A 19372-nucleotide genomic window follows, 5' to 3' on the forward strand; every position below is an offset into this window, starting at 1 on the left:
TCCGGAAGATTAACCCCCAGGAGTACCTGGTCACAGCAAGTGATCAAAGGCTCTTATCTGGTCCCACAAGGGGAAGAACCACCGCCTCCCCAGGACGTAGAAAATGACAGGCATGTATGCAGTAGGAGCTCAAGAAATATTTACTGAGCCATGCAAGAACAGAAGAGGGGCGGGGAGAGGAGTGATGGGAGGGGACAGGGGAAGAACGTCCAGAGCCAGCCCCTCCTGAAGCCCTCTGCTCTACTTGCGGAAGCTGGCTGGGAGATTCCAGGTGACCAGAGTGAACCTACGCAGACAGGTGAGGGACAACAGTCTGGCTCTCCCGGGCACCTCGCGGAGACCGCTCCTAGGACACGTCCCTCCCCAGCTGTTTGTGAGGGGATGGGGGCGGATCTCAGAGAATACCTGGGCCTGGGAAATCCAGCCCCTCTGCCCCTATAGTCTGACTGCAGCTATGAGAATACGGAGAGAGAGAGAAGGGAGGAGTGTGGCCCTTTCCTAAAGCGGGAGCCCACTCAGTTCTGCAAGGACCAGCACCAGGAAGCTGGTCTTTCTCTTCACAGTTAACAGGCTGTGGAGCGGGAAGGGGGCCTATTTGAGCTGAGTTTTCTCTAAGTCAGTGTTTCTCAACTTTGGCGCCATTGACTCTGGGTTGCACAATTCTTTGGGGGGGTGCTGCCCCAGGCGCTGCACGATTCAGCAGCATCCCTGGCCCCCACCCACGAGATGCCAGTGGCTCTCTGCACTCATGATGATCAGCAGTGTCTCCAGACATTGCCAAATATCCCCTGGGGGACAAAACCACCCCCGGCTGAGAACCTTGCCCCAAATACTTGCCACAAGAAGACACAGCACAGCGTTGGCCCTGTGTCAGCTTTGAAAGCTCCCATACAATTAGGCCGATACTATAAACTAGATGCCCGTAGCGCAAAGTCGCGTTGTAATTTCCCAGGACTGTAGCATCTAGTTTATAATACAGTAAAGCACTATTTACAGCAGCCAGGTCATGGAAGCAACCTAGATGCCCATCGACAGACGAATGGATAAAGAAGATGTGGCACATATATGCAATGGAATATTACTCAGCCATAAAAAGGAATGAAATTGGGGCATTTGTAGAGACGTGGATGGACCTAGAGACTGTCATACAGAGTGAAGTAAGTCAGAAAGAGAAAAACAAATATCGTATATTAACACATATGCGGAATCTAGAAAAACGGTACAGATGAACCGTTTTGCAGGGCAGAAATAGAGACACAGATGTAGAGAACAAACGTATGGACACCAAGGGGGGAAAGCAGGCGGAGGGGGGATGGGATGAATTGGGAGACTGGGATTGACATATATACACTAATATGTATAAAATAGATAACTAATAAGAACGTGCTGTATAAAAAAATAAAATTCAAAACAAACAAAATTTCACAGGGCTGACGTGTTGCCCGAAACCGCGTCTACTGCAGAGCAGTCTCAGCCCAGAGTCGTGCCGACAGGCCCCTGGCTCGCTTGGAGGCGCCCCCTTCTCACACCCCACCCCCTGCTCACCTGAGCCTTTCCAGCAAATGAGAGGCCCTTTGGTCAGAGCCCCTTGTGCGTTGCGGATCAGGTAATATTTCAAGTGTTTCTGCTTCTTGGGCTGGGTGGTCACCTTCAGGTTCATGTGGCTGGAGAACTCCGTGAAGTAACAGAAGCCTTTCTTCCCACAGCCAACGCAATTCCCAGAGAAACCTGGGGAGGAAAGAACCATGACCATCCCCATCTTACACCAAAGTCCCTCCAAGTGATACATCGGCCACTAGGCATTCACATCCTATACCACACCAGCAGGGAAGTCCACGGGGCAAAGGTCCCTGTCAGCTCCTGCTGACAGGGGTCAAGATGACCTTGATGCAAACAGGAGGACCAAGTGGACTCACCGTAGAGCTGAGCCCAGGCAAGCCTGGAAGACTGAACTCGCTTAGGGGCATGTTTAAAGCCTCTGCGTCCTATGGCACAGGACAAGAACTGTCCCATTCAACTGTCTACACTGACCGGGCACCTGCAATGATTTGCTGTGTCCGCATCTCCTTCAGGGCTGGCCAGTCACAGAATCTCAAAGCAATCAGACCCCTGAGACTGGATGCATTGGGAGTCCTCTTCAGAGTCCAAAGTTCCCTCCAGGAATCAAGTAAGTTGATCCCACGAGTTGCAGAGGAGAAATCAAGAGCTCCACCATGTAAGGCCAGGCCGGTGGTGAGTGAAATCTATGGCCCCAACAGCCAGGGAGTGGAGACACTCGGCTACAACATGGTGGTCTATGTCAGCGTCCTGCTGCCTGAGGCCAGAGGGGGCCTTTCTGGGAGATGACAGAGTTCAGCTCTGAGGCTCTGGGAAGGCTGGCTTAATAGAGGCAATGACAAAACCACCTCCCATGAACTATTAAAATCCAGAGGACGTGCTTGAAAGACCTTTACATACTGTAAAGTCTACTCAAACTGGGCTCAACAGAACTGTTGGTTAACACCAGAGAAATGTGATGATTTAGGTTTTCTATCTGGTGACCCTTCTGATCTAACTTCACTATCTCACAAAGGCCTTCCCTGTGACCTTGCCTCGCCCACTGGTACGTCTGGTTTCTAAGGAGCAAGGTCCTTCGGCAGGAGAGCCCCTGAAGCTGAGACTAACTTATTTTAATCTATGCTCTGGCTGACAAGTTTACAAAGGGCATTTCAACTCAGGCCAGGAGGACCATGGGGTTCTGTGCATAAGCTCTGCTTTTAAAGGGGATAATCCTGAGGCCTCTGGCTACTGTCCAAAATAACATCAGTTTGTGAAGGTTCAAAACATCTCTCCACAGAGAAAGAAGACATCTATATTACAGAAACCTTCTGGGTTCTCTGACTGATTTTAAGCAAATTTAATATTCCTTAAAAGGCACTAGAAATAAAGACAAAATCTCTTGGTCTAAAAGGCAGGCACAGGTAAGTTTATCCTTCCAAACTCCTGTCCCCTGTGTACCAGAGAAACAGATAAGGTACCGAAGAAATGCCGGCACCATGCTCTATGTTTACGTGTTGTTAAAGGGACAGGGAGGAAACCACCATGCAGAGAAAACCAACAGCCTTCCTGCCATTCACTGTCGCCCAAACAGGGCACTCAGCTTAACTGACACGACCACCAGTCAGTCAGGACAGCAAAACCTTCTTTTGGGAAATGAAAACCAGAGAGGCTAAGTAGTTGTCCAGTGTAGATCCAGAGAGTGATGCATGGATTCTAGCATGAGAATGGAGTGTAGACCCAGAAGCATGGCCTTCAAGGCTGCCCCCAAGGCCCCCCATCCTCGTCTCCTGCTTTATCTCCCTTTCCTCCCACTACTATGCCGAATTCCCAACTGACAGTTCTCGTACCTTCTTCCTTAGTGTCAGAGCTACTGAAATTTGTGTATTTTCCCCCATAAATATCCCCATGCTTCCAAAGGACCGGGAGCATGGTATGTCTGTGGGGAGGCATGGGTCATGTCTGTGTGTGTAAGTGTGTGTATACAAACTAGTGCCTGACACGGGAGAGGCAGCAAATATCTGGAAGGAACAGGAGAGAGGAAACAAGATAACTATCAAAGTGCACCCTTAGCATCTCCGCATACATTTTGATAGGCTTTTGTTTTCTAACGTTCTAATGTTTCTAATGTTTTCTAACTTTATAATCTAATGTTTTTATTTATTCTTTGGTCTCCAACCTGGGCACCTTGAGATAAACAGCTCAACTGCCATCTAAGAATGAGGCCCTGAGAAAACTCCCACGCTCCCTGGAAGGGATTCTGACCCTGAGGGTTGAAAAGATGATGAACAAGAAGCAGAACTGCAAAACCAAGGACGCTCGGAGCGCTTCACCAAGGCCAGCACTGCCATCCCTTTCCAGAAATAGCTAAATAGCTTACAGGCCTTTTGTCCTATGAGAACTGTGGACTGTGGGACCATGGCTCCATTCCAGAAGCAGGGAGGGGAGCCACAGACGAGAAGGGGCTCCTCCTTGCGGTTCAGAAATAAAAGTGGAAACCCTGGCCCTACCAGGATAGTAAGGACAGGCATACCTCGTTCTATTGCCCGTGCCTCTGTTTCTTCATATCTAAATGCTAGGTAGTAACACCTCACTCACCTGCCTCATTTTAACTAGAACAGTTTCTCGCACATGAGAAGTGCTCAGTAAAGTAGCCACTGTCAGGTTCCTTTGTTGCTGCTGCTGCTGCTGCTGTCTTTCTCCAACTGGCAATCCACCCATTTATCATGACCCAACTCCATCACCACATACTCTGAGATACTCTCCCATCCCTGGGACTCGGCACGTCCTTCGGGATCCTCTAGCGCCTTAAGCCCTAGGCTGGGACCTGCTGCACAGAGATTTCTGTGGCCGTGGGTGATCTCCGAGCTGGGTCCTGGTTGGCCTGTGTCCTCCCACAGGCCCTGAGCTCCCAGAAAGGACCAGGTCCCACTTGGCTTTGGGGACCTGGGCTGAATTTAAAGTCCACCTTCAGTTTGGGGTTATACATTCCATAAATGCTTAATTATTTGCATTCTAGATGCACAAAGAGCTTGTTTACTCCCATCGCAGAAATGAACAATCTAGCTAGATGTCTTCTTCTCCTATGTCTTAGCTATCAGCCAATTTCGATGAATTACTATCAAAAAACTGAAACACCCATCTAGGTTTTCATTTTTTCACTTTCTCAGACCAAATCCCTCAGTTGTTTCAAACTCACTAAAACAACGCTCCCTTCATTATAAATTACGGGGTGGGGAGAGGCACCTAAAGCTGTTGCTTCCCCCAAGATATTCCACAGCCTCCACTTTATAGGTCACTAAAAAGTGCTGAGCCCCGGCCCCCAGAGGGCTGCAGGGCCACCTTGTCCTGTGCAGCCATCAGGGTTAATTGCAGGAAACCTAAACAGCGCTAAGTGTGCAAGCTGAGAGCATAAAGTTGTTTTAAAAGAAGAAAGCATCGGTTATTACCAGCCGGCCCTTGTTACCCACCTCCGATGGCTTTTTGGCAAGCAATTAACAAAGACCCCACTTCCTCTAAGCTCCCCGCCTGAGGGGCTGAAGTTGTTCCTGGGCTGGTGGTGAATGAACTGAAAGATTCTTGTCTCCACATTTCGAGACCCAGAGCCTCCTTGATTTACTACCCTCGCAATTCCTTTACAGTCACAAAGGGGAGGAATTCATTCAGGCAAACCCCCAGCCATGGCCAGATCAAACACGAACCAAGTCACCAGGCCATCTTCCCCATTCATTTTGTCCTAAGCGGCCTCGATAAGCAAATTAAATCTGAGACGCAATGACTCTGTGAGCTTCCTTGGTAGAGTGAATTTTCTGGATTATTCTTGCCTTCAAAAACTAGTTACGATATCTGTTTTACACATGGTAGGGTATATAGCTAGTGGGAAGCTGCTGTAGAGCACAGGGAGTTCAGCTCGGTGCTCTGTGATGACCTAGCTGGGTGGGATGGGCCGGGGGGAGGGAGGTCCCAGAGGGAGGGGATATATATATATATATACATAGAGCTGATTCACTTCATTGTACAGCAGGAACTAACGCAACATTGTAAAGCGATTATGCTCCAATTTAAAAAAGAAACAAACCAGTTACGATACAGGCCATTTCAGAGTGTTGAGTAGAGTTCCCTGTGCTATACAGCAGGTCCTTATTATTATCTATTTTATAGGTGGCAGTGTGTATATGTCAGTCCCCATCTCCCAATTTATCCCTCCCCCACCTTAAGAATCTAAAACACACAAAAAAAGAGTGGATATATGTACATGTATATAACTGATCCACTTTGCTGTACACCTGAAACTAACACAACATTGTAAATCAACTAGACTCCAATAAAAATTTTAAAAAAACAAAAACCAGTTACGATAAGCCCATGGACCTGCCTTAAGGGAGTACTGGCCACAACTTTTTCTCCCCCTGGTCGTTGCCCCAGAGCCATGTCCATCCCTCCAGTGAGCGTTCGTCTGCCGTGTTTCAGAGTTTACACACCACTGTGTCCCTGCGGCCCTCGTGGCAGGAACCACTTCTGTTTCTTCTCTGGGTCGATCCTCACTCTCCCCTCCCCGCCTCCACCCTTCGGTCCTTCGCACAGAGCTTCAGACATAATACCTCCTCAATAAATATCCACTGCGGTGCGTTTACCCACCCAGCTTTGGGGGGCCGTATCAAGCACAGAAGTGAGGTTTAAATGTTTGTACGCGTGGCAAGTGCAGAAGGAACTGGGGAGCAGGGGAAGCCAGCTTGCTGGGCTCTCGGTCCAAACCTCACGTCTCCCCCGATTTTGCTCCACTAATGGGGGAGTGAGCTGAGCACAGGGCCAGGCACACAGAAAGAGCTCAATAAAGGTCCGAGCAAAGGGGAGCCGGGCTTCATAAGGCTTGGTCTCAACTCTGCACTGCAGCTGGGACCCCCTGGGCCAGCAGTGGTTCCAAAGATCAAAGCCACAGCTTCCCTAGGTTCACCTCGACCAGGTACGGGACCGTGGGGTGTGGTAGTTAGAGGGTATAATCTGGAACCAGGAAGACATGAGTTTGAATCCTGACCCTGTTCCTTTACTTGTGCACCCTTGGGCAAGTGCATTAACAGGTCCAAGCACACCTGTTAAGCCAAGATAAGAACGACGGGCTGGTGAAGGGTAAAGCGAAGGAGAGAACGGTAGAGGGTGCCCGGCCGTCCCTCAGGACACGACCGTCCAGGAGGCAGGGCCACGCGCTCGGCCTTCTTCTCGCCCTGCCTCGTGTCTGCTGGCTTCCGAGAGCATCTAGGACAGGGTTTGGATCGCATTCCTGACACAGTAGGCACTTTGGAAAGGTCTGACGAATACGTGTACAAGAAGAGTTAGTGCTGATGGGTTTTCTACAGGAAGGTAGTCAGGTTTTAAAAATAACTCTCATTTGCGTTCCATTCCACAAAGAAACAGCCCAGAGTGATGGATAAACAGGGTTGTGTGACATGCTGATGAAGAGGCTCAAAGGCGGCCTGTCCCCCCAGGGGACCAACGGCTCTCCTTGTGCCCACCCGCCATGCGGCCGGAGCCGCAGAGAAGAGCAGAGGAGGAACTTACCAAGAAGGGCGTTGTGTCCATCGTCATCCGGCAAGAACCTCTTGTCAACGGCACACACCAGGAGATGGTCCGGCAGGCTGGGGGACTTGGCGCCCACCAGGAGGAAGCCCGCGGGGACATCGATGGGCTCGCTGGAGATGGAGACGAGACGCAGGTCCTTCCCTGCCTGGCAGAACCCTAGGAGGGACGGACAGGCTCACACGCTGCCCAGCGAGTGGCTCCCATAGAGCCAGGATCCACGCGGGCAAAGGGGTGACAACAGTTTGGTCTCGTCAGCAACCACCGTGCCGCTGGACCCGGCTGACTTTCAAATTAATTCTGAGAACACTCTCAAGTACATTACCCTTACATGCTTTGCACTTGCCAGTTACAACCATTCACAACAATAAAGTGATTAGGAAGAATAAAAAATTTAAAACATTAAATTAATTCATTACTCATGACACTTAACCACATGCTGCTTTTATGACTATCAGTGCCACCATATAATATACATTAATGTAAAAGGAAGCTCGGCAGGAAAGAAGGGTACACCAGTGATGGTAAATGAAAATGCAGACAAGATAAATCCATACGGGACTGTGAGTAAGTTGATGTCTTCCCCACCCTATATTTTATGTGTACGAGGCAGGGGCACATGGCAGGAATACGGGCTGAGGACCGGGTGACGCTGGTGGCCTCACAGGGGCCTCATTAGCAGAGGGAGACTTTCACTCTATACACGTGAACTTTTTGTATTTCAGAGCTTTTAAATATATTTCCTATTTAAAACTTAAGTGTCCAAAAATATTTAGGAAAAAAATGGAGAAGAGGGAAACAGCTGAGATTTATTTGGAGGGGCCCTTTCTGGGAATCTCCCTCCCTGAAGGCACACGGAGCCGGATGCCCTGTGGCTCTTCCATCTTTAGTTATCGACAGGGACGATGAGAGTTAACGTGAACCCTGATGATCCCAAGGCCTTCCCTGCAAAACTCTATGGTACTTTAAGAAGCCTCTCCTCTGGTATACCTGCTTTACCATTTACAAGGCACTAGTTCCGAGTTCTCGCATCTGCCCCTGGGCGAAGCAGTAAGAGGCACCCACTGTGTACAGCACCAGGTGGGAGAAGCCCTGGAAAGTTGTCATTTGAGAGGTCAAGTCATTTGCTCAAAGCTGCTGGGAGTGGGGTCACGATGGAGCTTGGGGCGGCCCCCCTACGTTGTCTTGGGGACATCAAACCAGTTCCCACAGGTGAGGTCAAGGGCCCGGCAGGTCTTTAACTCCATGGCCCAGGCCCCTCCCCGTCTGCAGAGCAGCTGCCTCCCTCTGAAGAGCTGGAGGAGAACAGGCCGTGGGCCGTCCACGTTCACTGTGCTCACCTGGAAATGCTTCGAAAATCACGGTGGTGGCCACCGGACAGTTTGCCATTCTCTTATTTAATTAGGCGGCCTTTTAGCTCTTGGACACCAGAAGTCCTACATCACGAAGAGCTACTGTATCTGTTGCCCTTTTCCTGGAAGAGCAGCCCCAGGGAGGGCTGACTCCCTCCCCTGCCGGCCATCACGCACAAGGTCAAGTCCAGGCTCCCAGGCAGGGTGCATGGGGCCTCCACGGCCGGTCTCATCACTTATCCAAGCCCTGCCTGGCCACCCCTCAGGCCCCTACCTACATAAACTAGTAGCAGTTCCCCAGATGGGCCGTGTTCCCCCTTCTCTAAGCCTTTGCACCTGCTGTTCCTGTCGGGAATATCCCTCTCCCCCAGCCCTCTCGGTCTCCTGGCTAACTCCTGCTGACTCTCCAAAACCCATAGCAAGGGCCAGCTCCTCCAGGAGGCCTTTCCCCAAACGCTCTACCGGCACCAGAAGCATCTCCCGTGCTCCTACGGACCCCTGCTGGCCCAGACCACCCCAGCCTCCCAGCACTTTCTACACTGCGTGCAGAGGGTCTGCTCACATAGCTTTGCTACACTGGGAGCTCTTGGACCTTTTATCTCCATATTTTCAGAGCAGGGGCTCAATACTTACTTTACTCAATTAACTGACCAACTAAGTAGTGACACCCCTTGACTGGTATGGTGACAGGTCAGGTGAACTTCCAACCGCTCAGCGAGTTTGCCAGGCGGGGGAGCAGCAGACCAGAAGTACACTCCAAGACCCCCAAGCGCAGCGCACAGGCTCCCATCCCTGAACAAAGGTGCCACCGCGCCCGGCATCTCCAAGCCTCGCTCCTCAACAGCAAAATGAGGATAACCTCACTGACTGCCGAGTTCCTGAGATAACGTGTTGATATGTCTGCCTTCTCAACGGTAAAGTAGCCACAGATGTGAAAGATTACACCTACTGATCAGTGCTGATATAAACACACGGCGGAAGCCGACCTCAGCTGGGATGTTCTGGCTTTTAAACGGCCGGTGGAGAAAAATTAACTTTCGGATCGGAATGCGTTTGTAACGGTGGGGCCGTCCAAAGAGTGACAGGGCCCCACGTGGTGTAGCCAGTGCCGCCGGGACGCGAGGGCCCGCCGGGCCACGGCCTGCTGGCGACGCGGGCACGGCTCACACCTCGGGGCCCCTCAGCACGCAGCCTGGCGGGCATCTCACCGTCCGTGGTGCAACATCCTTCGGGCGGGGGGTGCATCTGGTAGGGGTTTGGGGGACAGTTCTGTTCCAGCCCCCCTTCCCCTTCCTCTTCCTCTTCCTCATTTTCCACTCGGCTTCCACCTAGACGTGGGAAAGGAGAGCAATGAGTAAGTCTGCAGCGGGTCTCGGCTAGCTAGTAATTAACCAGGCCTCACAGACACACGACTTAAGGAGGGCATCATCACCCTTCTTTACTCGTGGTGAAGGCCAAGACTCACTCAGGCCGGAAGTCCTTCCCAAGGTCACAGACTCTGGCTCCAAGCCTGGCCTTGTGACTTCAAACGCAGGTCCACGTCACCTCCCAGCCCCCAGAGCCACACACGTGTGCACGAGCAGCAGGGCTCAGTACGGACATAGCTGTTGACAAGGACTGAGCGTACAGCCTGCACACAGTAGGCTCTCCAAAAACGTCTGTGTGGGAGGAACCACGGTGTAACATAAGGACCATTTTACAGCTAAGGAAACTGAGGTTCAGAGAGACCCAGTGATTCAACAAAACCGTTAAGCAGCACAGCCGGTGTGTTCCCAGTTATACCCAACGCCCAAGCTGCTGTTCTTGCCACTAACTGCATCGCTTGCTTTAGAACCCAAAGTCCAGTGTGAACAACCTTTACATTGGATAAGAGAGGAGTGAAGCTATATGCTGTTATTTATCCCCAAGGGAAGACTAGATGTATACAAACCAGAAATGCGAACACCCGAATTTACCACACTCACCAAAAGAAGCCATCCCAGAACAGGCCAAGTGACTTTAAGAAACTTTTTTTAAGTGAAATAGTATTTTAGGAGTAATGGCAAGTGTGGAAACGGCCAGGAGAGCCAGGAATCGGCCAGGAAAATCCCACTCCCCCTGTGTGTGAGCTTCATCACAGCAATGAAAGAGCTGGTCTTCCCCACAGGCTCTCAGTTCCTGGAGAGTGTGGGCCCAGCCCGTATTCTGTAACCCAGGCACCTAGCAGAATGCCTCGTGCAGGAAACTACTTCCCAACTGGTCTGAGCACACACAGTTATACCTTATTTACCCAGCCTGCTAGAGAAAGAGGGTTTCACATCAATGAATTTACAAACTCCTTCTAACTTCTTTGGGTAAAAAAATCCTTCTATCTTTAAATGTCATTTAATAAATAGGATCCAGATTTCCTCATGGAATAGGATCGTTACAAGCATCCTTAGATACACTAGGCCGGGAGACAGTTGCTTCTTCCTTTTTGGTTTCTCTGTATCCTCCTCTAGTGCTGACCCCTTTGCTGCCAATCCTACTCTCATCTTAGCTGGCTCTCACACTCTCCATCCATCCAGTGGGTTACGTGGCTTTAGGTTAATGATGAAATTGTGCGCAGCAGAAAAAGATCGACTAGAAATCTGGGAACTCGAGTTTTAGTCCTTGGGTCTGCCATTGTCTGTGTGGCCACAGAAAAGTTACTTAACCTCTCTGTGCGTCAGATCTTGCATCTTTAAAATGAGGTGGTCACAGAAGGTCACTTTGAGCTGTAACAGTCTATATGGGGATATGTGGCTCTCAGAGTTGCACAGAACATTCCAGGTGTGATTTAATCAGTAAAGGGTGCTGGAAGCATAACCTCAGGGTGGTCACCATTTTAAAGGTGCCGGAAGGACAAGAGGCAGAAGAAACTAACATCTTAGGCCGGCCCAGGCCCATGACCTTGGGAAGGTCACAGTAGGAAGTGAGCAAGAATTCCTAGTGTCTCCATCCCTCCAGGACGAGAGGACACAGAGGTGGCGGGGAGACTGTAAAAAGATTACCCAGGAAAAACACAAAAGGGCGTTGGAGGGGTAAAATCCAGAGCCTCCTTCAGACGCTTCCTTCCTGCCATTAAATGAAGGCAGGGATGGTTTTAGCAGAAGGCAGAGTCACGCCCAGACCCCAGGTGCCAGCCATGCAGCTCGGGTCCTCACAGGGGCCCAAACCATCCTTCGGCCGTCTATGGAGTAGGTGGCTTAGAAGGCTGTCTGCAAAATCAAGACTAGTCTGTAAGCCAGAGACTCAGCTCCAGGGGCTCGGGGGAGGGGGTGGGGGTACAGCAAAGCACCAACAATTAGAGTGAAAAGGGGAGAGAAAGCCGGGGACTTCGGCGCTCTGAGGGCACACACAGGAATGTCTGCACGTTACTCAGGAATCCAGACTGTCCGAGAGAATGAAAGGAGAGGGTCTTAAGCCTCTGAAAGTCAAAGAAAGGGCTCAAAATCCCGTCGCTGCTAAGAAAGCAGGATTAAAGGTCAAAGGTCTACATCAGACATTCCAGGGTCTTTGATGGAATCCTTCAGCCAGCAACAAGCCCAAGGAGACTTCCTAACGGGGGCCAGGCTAAACCAGACTGTTTACCAAGGTCTCCTGGCAGGATGAGAGCTTTAAAATGGCCTTAGACAAAACCAACTGGACTGGGAGCTCAGGACCTTAAAACTCAACCACAGGAATCCAGGGGTTCCACGGCTGCACTGCACCCCATAGAGGATGAGCGTACGTGTTTTAATGATTAGAGTAAATTTTGTTTTCTTTCCATGAGAAGAAACCGTATGACATTCTGAGTGGGTGGGATTACAGGAATGTACCTGCATCTTGTTTAATAAATAAATACTTATCCCCAAATACTGGGGTTGTATTTGTTTTGTTTGGTTGGCCTTCCTTTAAAAACCAAATAACACGTAAAAGATTTCTCCCCTAGAAGGAGGGGGTAATACCCCTAATTCGTAGAACAAAGTAACAAGGGCCCTCTGAATCGCCCTCACAAATACAGAAAATGTTAACAGATCAAGGGGTGTTTTGGGGTACCAGCACCCTGGTCATTAAAAGCATCCTTAATGTTGCTGTCTGAGGAAGGACAGCAGTTAAGATAAGAGACCTGACAGAGAGACAGACTGATAAAACAAGCCCTCTGCACCACGTTCTGTGATGCAGAAACCAGGGGCTCAAGCCCAGTGCTTGGCTGATGGTGACATTTAGCAAATCGACAAGAGTCTCCCCCTTTTCACCAACCCCCTCCTCCATCCTCCCAGTACTAGAGAAACAAAATCTCGGAGGATTCCTCTATGCTGTTTGCCAGACATATGGGAAAATCATAGAGAGGGCCTGCTCTGGTTTTCATACCAACATGAGGGGCTGACCAAGCCGGCTGACAGCTGGCAGGGAGCCTGCGGCACTCAACATGGGGGGCCCGGGCCGCGCAAGCCTCTAAGCCGTCCCTGGAAAGCAACACATGATGAGGGCAGATGAGGGCATCCCAAGGAGTCAATGTTCGGGATGCAACCTCCTGTTTAGAGGCCAGCAAAGGTTGTCTTTGGAGAGCTTCGACCCCAGGAAAAGCTGACTGGGAAACTCCAGGGCTTTCTCCCCACCTGTCCCCAGGTCAACATCCTTCAAAACGTCAAATCCATCTTCCGTCTTCCCAAATCATGGGATTTAATTACTGGTGGAGGTAAAAGCACTTTGTTGATTTTAAGGTGCCATTCGAATGTACTAAATTATTTTTCATTAGATTGTTCACTTATCATTAGCAACAAAGCCTTTCAATACTACAAGAAGTTAAGGATGACCATTTAATATATATTTCACAGAAGTCTTTCAGCTAGCTGAAAACACAATCTACAAGCGATCCCCCAGTAATTTCTCAAATGCCCCCAAGGTCACAGGAATGCTTCCTGTGCCGGAAAACCTTGGGACTTTCGACTTGAATACCAGAGAATTCTCGGGCTTCCTAATTCGTGCTTTTGATCACAATCTACTTTCTCCCAGACCCAGATCCAGTTCCTTTAGGTCCTCAGCGACTGCTATTTGCAAGGTTAATTTTGTAAGGACGTTTTAAATAGTGACACAAGGAATGCCTCCCTGCTAGAAAAAGGGACTTTCAGACATCACACGAGGACCTCTGAGCCTCATTTTCCCTTATGTGCAACCGTCCCCAGCCCACCATCCTCACCCTGCACACACACACACATGTCGTGATCACCCCAAGACAGGACCCGGCATACTGCATGCTTCGTTAATTTGTTAACTTTTGTTTTAAACCACAGCCCTCTTTCACTTCAAAAGCTAAGAGAAGCGTGCAGGTAACTTCACGTGAAAGACAAAGTGACAAAAAGAACTTCCTTTAGCAATAACTCTCATACTTTGGATTGCTGTGGGTTACTTTTGACATGAAAATACACGACTACAAAAAATACAAACGAAAGATTGAAAAATACAACCAGTTTATTCTCTGGATAATTAAGTAAACCCTAAACTTAACCCCATGCCTGAAGATAATTTATTCCTGGCACACGTTAAATCTATAAGGGTTTGTTCTTGGTTTTTAACAGTTTCTAGAGGGCTCTTGTAACTGCTATCACAAAGAAAAACTACGCTCCCTTGCAAAGATATGGCCACAGGCTTCCCTGGTGGCGCAGTGGTTGAGAGTCCACCTGCCGATGCAGGGGACACGGGTTCGTGCCCCGGTCTGGGAAGATCCCACGTGCCGCGGAGCGGCTGGGCCCATGAGCCATGGCCGCTGAGCCTGCGCGTCCGGAGCCTGTGCTCTGCAACGGGAGAGGCCACAACAGTGAGAGGCCCGTGTACCGCCAAAAAAAAAAAAAAGATATGGCCACGAATCACAAAGAGAAAAAATATATAACTGAGGGTCAAAAGCATGTTAAATGTCTTACTTAACCAAGTGAGCCATCAAACCTTTTAATAAGAGTATAAGTAACAACCAATTCAGAACAGGCTGGCATGGCTCTTTCTCCTACTAGTCCAATGAACCATTTTATTCCTCGCAACTTTATGGCTGAAACTTACCTTAGTTTTAGCCAAGTGAGGATGGGATGCATGTGCACCTTTCTCTTTTGTAATAATTCTGTTCTTCCAGACCCAACAGTTTCTACAGTTTCCTCAGAAGAGGAAAGAGTTTCCAGTCCCACTGCTAACATTCTCACACACGGTAAAAGAAAGGCAAGAACGCATCTCCTACCTTCTAGGGCGGAAAGCTGCTGCTCCGCTTCCAAGTACAACTGGGAGAAGACGGGCCTGGGTACCAGGCTGTTGGAGCGCAGTGAGGCCTCGATGGAGTTGTGCAGGACCTCCTCAAACCGCGTCGTCTTCAGCTGTCCAGCGTAAGAGTTTCCCATCTCCAAGAGAGACGAAGCAGTCTTCTGTTTAAAATGGCATTTCAGTTTCAGTTAAAAAGCCTGACCCCGAGCATGAAGCCCAAAGGTAGAAAGGATCCCCGCTGCAAGGAGGGGAGAGGGCCGCGTATCCCCGGCTCAGCCAAAAGGAGGAGCAGACGGCTCTCAGCTACAGCTACTGCCGGGCAATTACAGGAAGTTATATAAGTAACAGCTTTCTCTAATTTAGCACTCAGAGAGCAGAATCTGACACCTCTTAGGAGATTTTACTAGAAACTGGCTCTTAGTCATCTGCAGGTTTCACAGACCCCCAGCTTTTCCCTGAGTGGTGATCCTGCTTTTGAGAGACCCCAGACAAATGACGCTTTCTTTTCCCTGACTTGAAGAAGAATAGCCCTGCGCCACTTTATGTGTGTGACGGCGGCTGACAATGCAGCGACCCATGACAACCAGTCCCCAGTTTCAGGATTACGGGACTCGGTCTCCTCTCACCTTCTCAGGAGGAAGGCTAGCAAGCAGATTTCCCCTCATTGCCTCCTCTGCTAAAAGGCCAATTATGAACACTTCCTCTAAAACGTTTTCAGTTTATTACGTTTCCATTAGACAAGTGATGCAGAATTACATCTGGAAATCTGGAAATTACACAAGAGGGTGGAAAAGCAGGAGGAAGATCACTATGTCCATCCCCCAAGATAACCACTGTGATTTTTTTTTTTTGGTAGCAGCTTAAGATCTAATTCACATAACAACTGCTACATGTAAAAGAGAGAAACAACAAGGTCCTACTGTATAGCATAGGGAACTATATTCTATATCTTGTAATAACCTATAATGGAAAAGAATACAAAAAAGAAGATATATATGTATAACTGAATCACTTTGCTGTACACCAGAAACTAATACATGGTAAATCAACTATGCCTCAATTTTTTAAAAAAAGGTACAACTCAATGGTTTTCAGTATATTCCCATGCGGCACAACCATCACACAATTGATTTTAGAACACCGTCATCACCCCCGAAAGAAATCTCATACCCTTTGGCCGTCACCCCTAAGTGCCCAATCCTCCAGCCATAGGCAGCCACTAATTTACGTTATGTCTATTAGACATATTAACAGAATCATACAGTATGTGGTCCTTCCTTCCGTTAGCGCAACGTCTTTACCATTCCTCTGTGTTAAGCACGCGTCAATACTCCATTCTCTCTGATACTTTGATGTATTCTTTCCAGACTTAATTCTCTGGGGCACAGGAGGGAGCTGGGAGACTGTATCCACATGGTAATAATCCCTTTATGATACAATTTTTGATTCTGCTCTTTTCATCTGACATAAACATTTCATCCAAACCTCTTACAAATGCTGTTAGAAGCAGTTTAATGGCTGCATCGCATTCCATTGAGTGAAGGTTCAGGTATTCGCTAAGACATTTCTCTGGGATCAGACATACGGTTAAATCCCTATATTTAGTGCTTCCTAAGAACAGGCATTTAAATGTATATTCCTTCCTAACGTTTTCTGTTTAGTTTCTATTTCATTTCGTTTTTGGTTTAGATCTCCCTTTTTCTCTTTCCTTTTGGTTTAATTTGCTGTACTTTTACTAAACTTCTAAAAATGACTCCTTCAACATCATCTTTATTTTCCATCTTACTGCTTTGATAATGAAGATATTTAGGGCTATACATTTTCCTCTGGGTGCCTCTTGTGCTGCGGCCCCTAGGTTTAGTGTAAAGTGTTCCCCTTTAGACAGTTTATGATCTCCCTTTTGAGTCCCTTTTTGATCCTATAATTATCCAGGAATGTAGGTTTAATTTCTAAATAGTCAGAATTTGGGAGGAAGAAGGATTAGCCTTATATTATTTACTTCTAATTTTTATTGGATAATCACGACTGTGGCCTTTAAAAACTCTACTTTTAAAATTTGTTAAGGGTTTCTTTTTGACAGGTGCCAGATGGATTTTTACAAATATGCTGTCATATGAGAAAAGATTAAACTCTCTTCAAGGTATGAAAGTAGACTATTCAACTTTTCTACATCCTCATATATTTCATGCCTCCTCTACTATTAATGTCCAAAGTGGCATTTGACTTCAAACTAGAACAAGGTGGGGAATTCCCTGGTGGTCCAGAGGTTAGGACTCCACGCTTCCACTGCAGAGGGCCCAGGTTCAATCCCCGGTCGGGGAACTAAGATCCCGCAAGTTGCATGGTGCAGCCAAAAAAAAAAAAAAAATAGCACAGATGCCATCCCCGACATGACCGCAGGACACTGGCTTCCTGCTTTTTTACGGTGACACACACTCGGTCACACAAGTTGTGAGACTGGCTTCACATCCCAGGCACCTCCTTACACATCACTCTGACTTAAGACGTATATAAGAAATTCCCCTTGTCCTTGTTCTGTAGGTGGCTAAGCAATTTCAAGATGGGACCGTTGGTGCCCTAAGGAGCTCTGGTTTCCCTCCTGAGGGTAAAATGGGGGTGTCGTCAGGTTGATTTTCTGCCTCTGTTGTAAGAAAGGTTCAGGCTTCCTTCTTCCAACTAAAAGTAAATGGAAACCATTAAACACTTCCTGCTTGGGGCAATAATTCCTGAGCACAGGGCCTCCCCTCGGTCAGCCCCTGCTTACAGCCTGGGGAAATGAGTTGGTGGGAGGATTGCTTCAGGAATTAGCACGAACAAAAAGAAAGCGCTCCTGAAAGAGAGAGGGGAGCGGTTGGAGCCACCTAATAGCCTGAGTCAGAAGAGGCTCCCAGGCCCTCTGCCTTTTCTCTTGACCCGCAGCCTCCTTCAGTACGTAAATGAGGGATTACGGGCCACATGTGGGGACGCCTGTGTCGGTTTCCATTCAGGGTGGTCCATGGAAAGCTGCCGCCAATTAATAACATCACGAATGCCTCCTGTTTCTATAGATCTTTGTCTGAAGAGCTTAACGCACACAGAAAGCAGCTCTACTTCTGGCCCATTTTACCTGGAGCCCCTGCAGAATGATGCTCAACGGTTGAAAGAAATGCTCGGGGCATCCAGACCCTCCTTTCCCAAGGTCCTGGGTCGCTCACCTGGCAGCTGATTGGCACCCTGAGCCCAGAGGACTCCAGCGGTTAAGGCAGAGCAATGCCTGGTGTGGACAGAGCAGTAAAGAGGAAGAAAGGAAACTAATATTGTCCGGCTCCCGTGTGCCAGGCCCCCCGCTCAATACACTTGGTAGCCGTGTGAGGGATATTATGAAGCCCGTCATAAAGATGGCAAATCCAAGTCTCAGAGGTGATAAGTAATCTGAAAGAACTCTTGTTGGAAGAAAATAGAATTGGGGGTGGGGGGGGGAGGAGAGGGGAAGGGGAGGGAAAGAGGGAAGGAGGGAAGGAGAAACACAAAAGGGACAAGGGCATAGACAGAAGAGCGCTCACACTCAAAAAAATGGAAATTGTGGGCTTCCCTGGTGGCGCAGTGGTTGAGAGTCCGCCCGCCGATGCAGGGGACACGGGTTCAAGCCCTGGTCCGGGAGGATCCCACATGCCGCGGAGCGGCTGGGCCCATGAGCCATGGCCGCTGAGCCTGCGTGTCCGGAGCCTGTGCTCCGCAACGGGAGAGGCCACAGCGGTGAGAGGCCTGCGTACCGCAAAAAAAAAAACAAAAAAAAAATGGAAATTGTATTTTACAACCCTAAGCAAACATCAAAGCTTTAATGTCTAGAAGCAAATAGTGAGAGAGACAATGACCCCACTCCCCATCTAATGAGGCATTTGAAATCCTAAGTAAATGCTGGTAACTGAGGATGGGGAAGGAAACTGAGATTCGTACGACAATGCTCTGACCCTTTTTGTTAGTTCTACTGGACCACAATCGAATGGTGTGGAAAATTCCTACCTACACCTGGCAATGCTCCAGCTCACAGACAAGACCACCTGCCAGTGAGGAGTCAGGGCTCAGAGGGCAGACAGAGCAGGCTGAGATGGAGGCCCGCTGGCGTGCTAGGATCCCACAACTGTCACATGAGGAACTAAAGAGCCAGAGAGAGGACAGCCTCACTCAGGGTCAAACACCAAAGCCAAACTGCTCCCCAAAGCCTCGTGGATCCAGGGCGACGCCTGTGACCTCCCGGGACTGGGTTCTACCACTCGCTCCCTGGGTTCGGCCCCTTTGCTCGTCTCCTGCTGCAGTTACTCAAGTCTGCAAACTGCGGGGATTCCTTTCCCACGCTGACACGTCACATCCTGCTGCCTGCCTTCCAAGGCCTGGCCCAGCCCCTCCCAGTGCTGGTGTGTGAAGCTCTTCAGCCACAGAATCTGGAGCAGTGCCCATCACTGCAGCGACGACGGTCAAACCACGGCCTTCACCTTAATGCACAGGAGCCTGGTATAGTAGACGGAGAGAGCATGTGTGGCTCACCGGGCCTCGGTATTCTCATCTGTAAAATGGGCTCTTCGAAGGACTCACTGGTCATCACAGAGAGCAGAAGACACAGAGTGTGAAAGTGCCTAGCAGAGCACCTGGTAGTCAGTGCATGACCATTCATTTCTAGCTAAATCTGAACAGGCGTGTGAAAA

The 19372-nt window shown here is 49.1% G+C and overlaps 1 protein-coding gene across 1 annotated transcript in view; it reads right to left on the bottom strand.

The window, feature by feature from the left end:
- Window positions 1-19372, bottom strand: part of GREB1 (growth regulating estrogen receptor binding 1) — an 80141-nt gene that overhangs the window by 52795 nt on the left and 7974 nt on the right. Inside the window, exons 2-5 of the mRNA XM_029232156.1 lie at window positions 14671-14827; window positions 9671-9790; window positions 7093-7269; window positions 1546-1728 (exon numbers count right to left, since the gene is read on the bottom strand). Coding sequence (XP_029087989.1) covers window positions 1546-1728; window positions 7093-7269; window positions 9671-9790; window positions 14671-14827 — 637 coding nt within the window. The remainder of the gene's footprint in view (window positions 1-1545; window positions 1729-7092; window positions 7270-9670; window positions 9791-14670; window positions 14828-19372) is intronic.

Source organism: Monodon monoceros, unplaced genomic scaffold, assembly GCF_005190385.1.
Source record: "Monodon monoceros isolate NGI ecotype Baffin Bay Population unplaced genomic scaffold, NGI_Narwhal_1 Super_Scaffold_19, whole genome shotgun sequence".
Taxonomy (NCBI): domain Eukaryota; kingdom Metazoa; phylum Chordata; class Mammalia; order Artiodactyla; family Monodontidae; genus Monodon; species Monodon monoceros.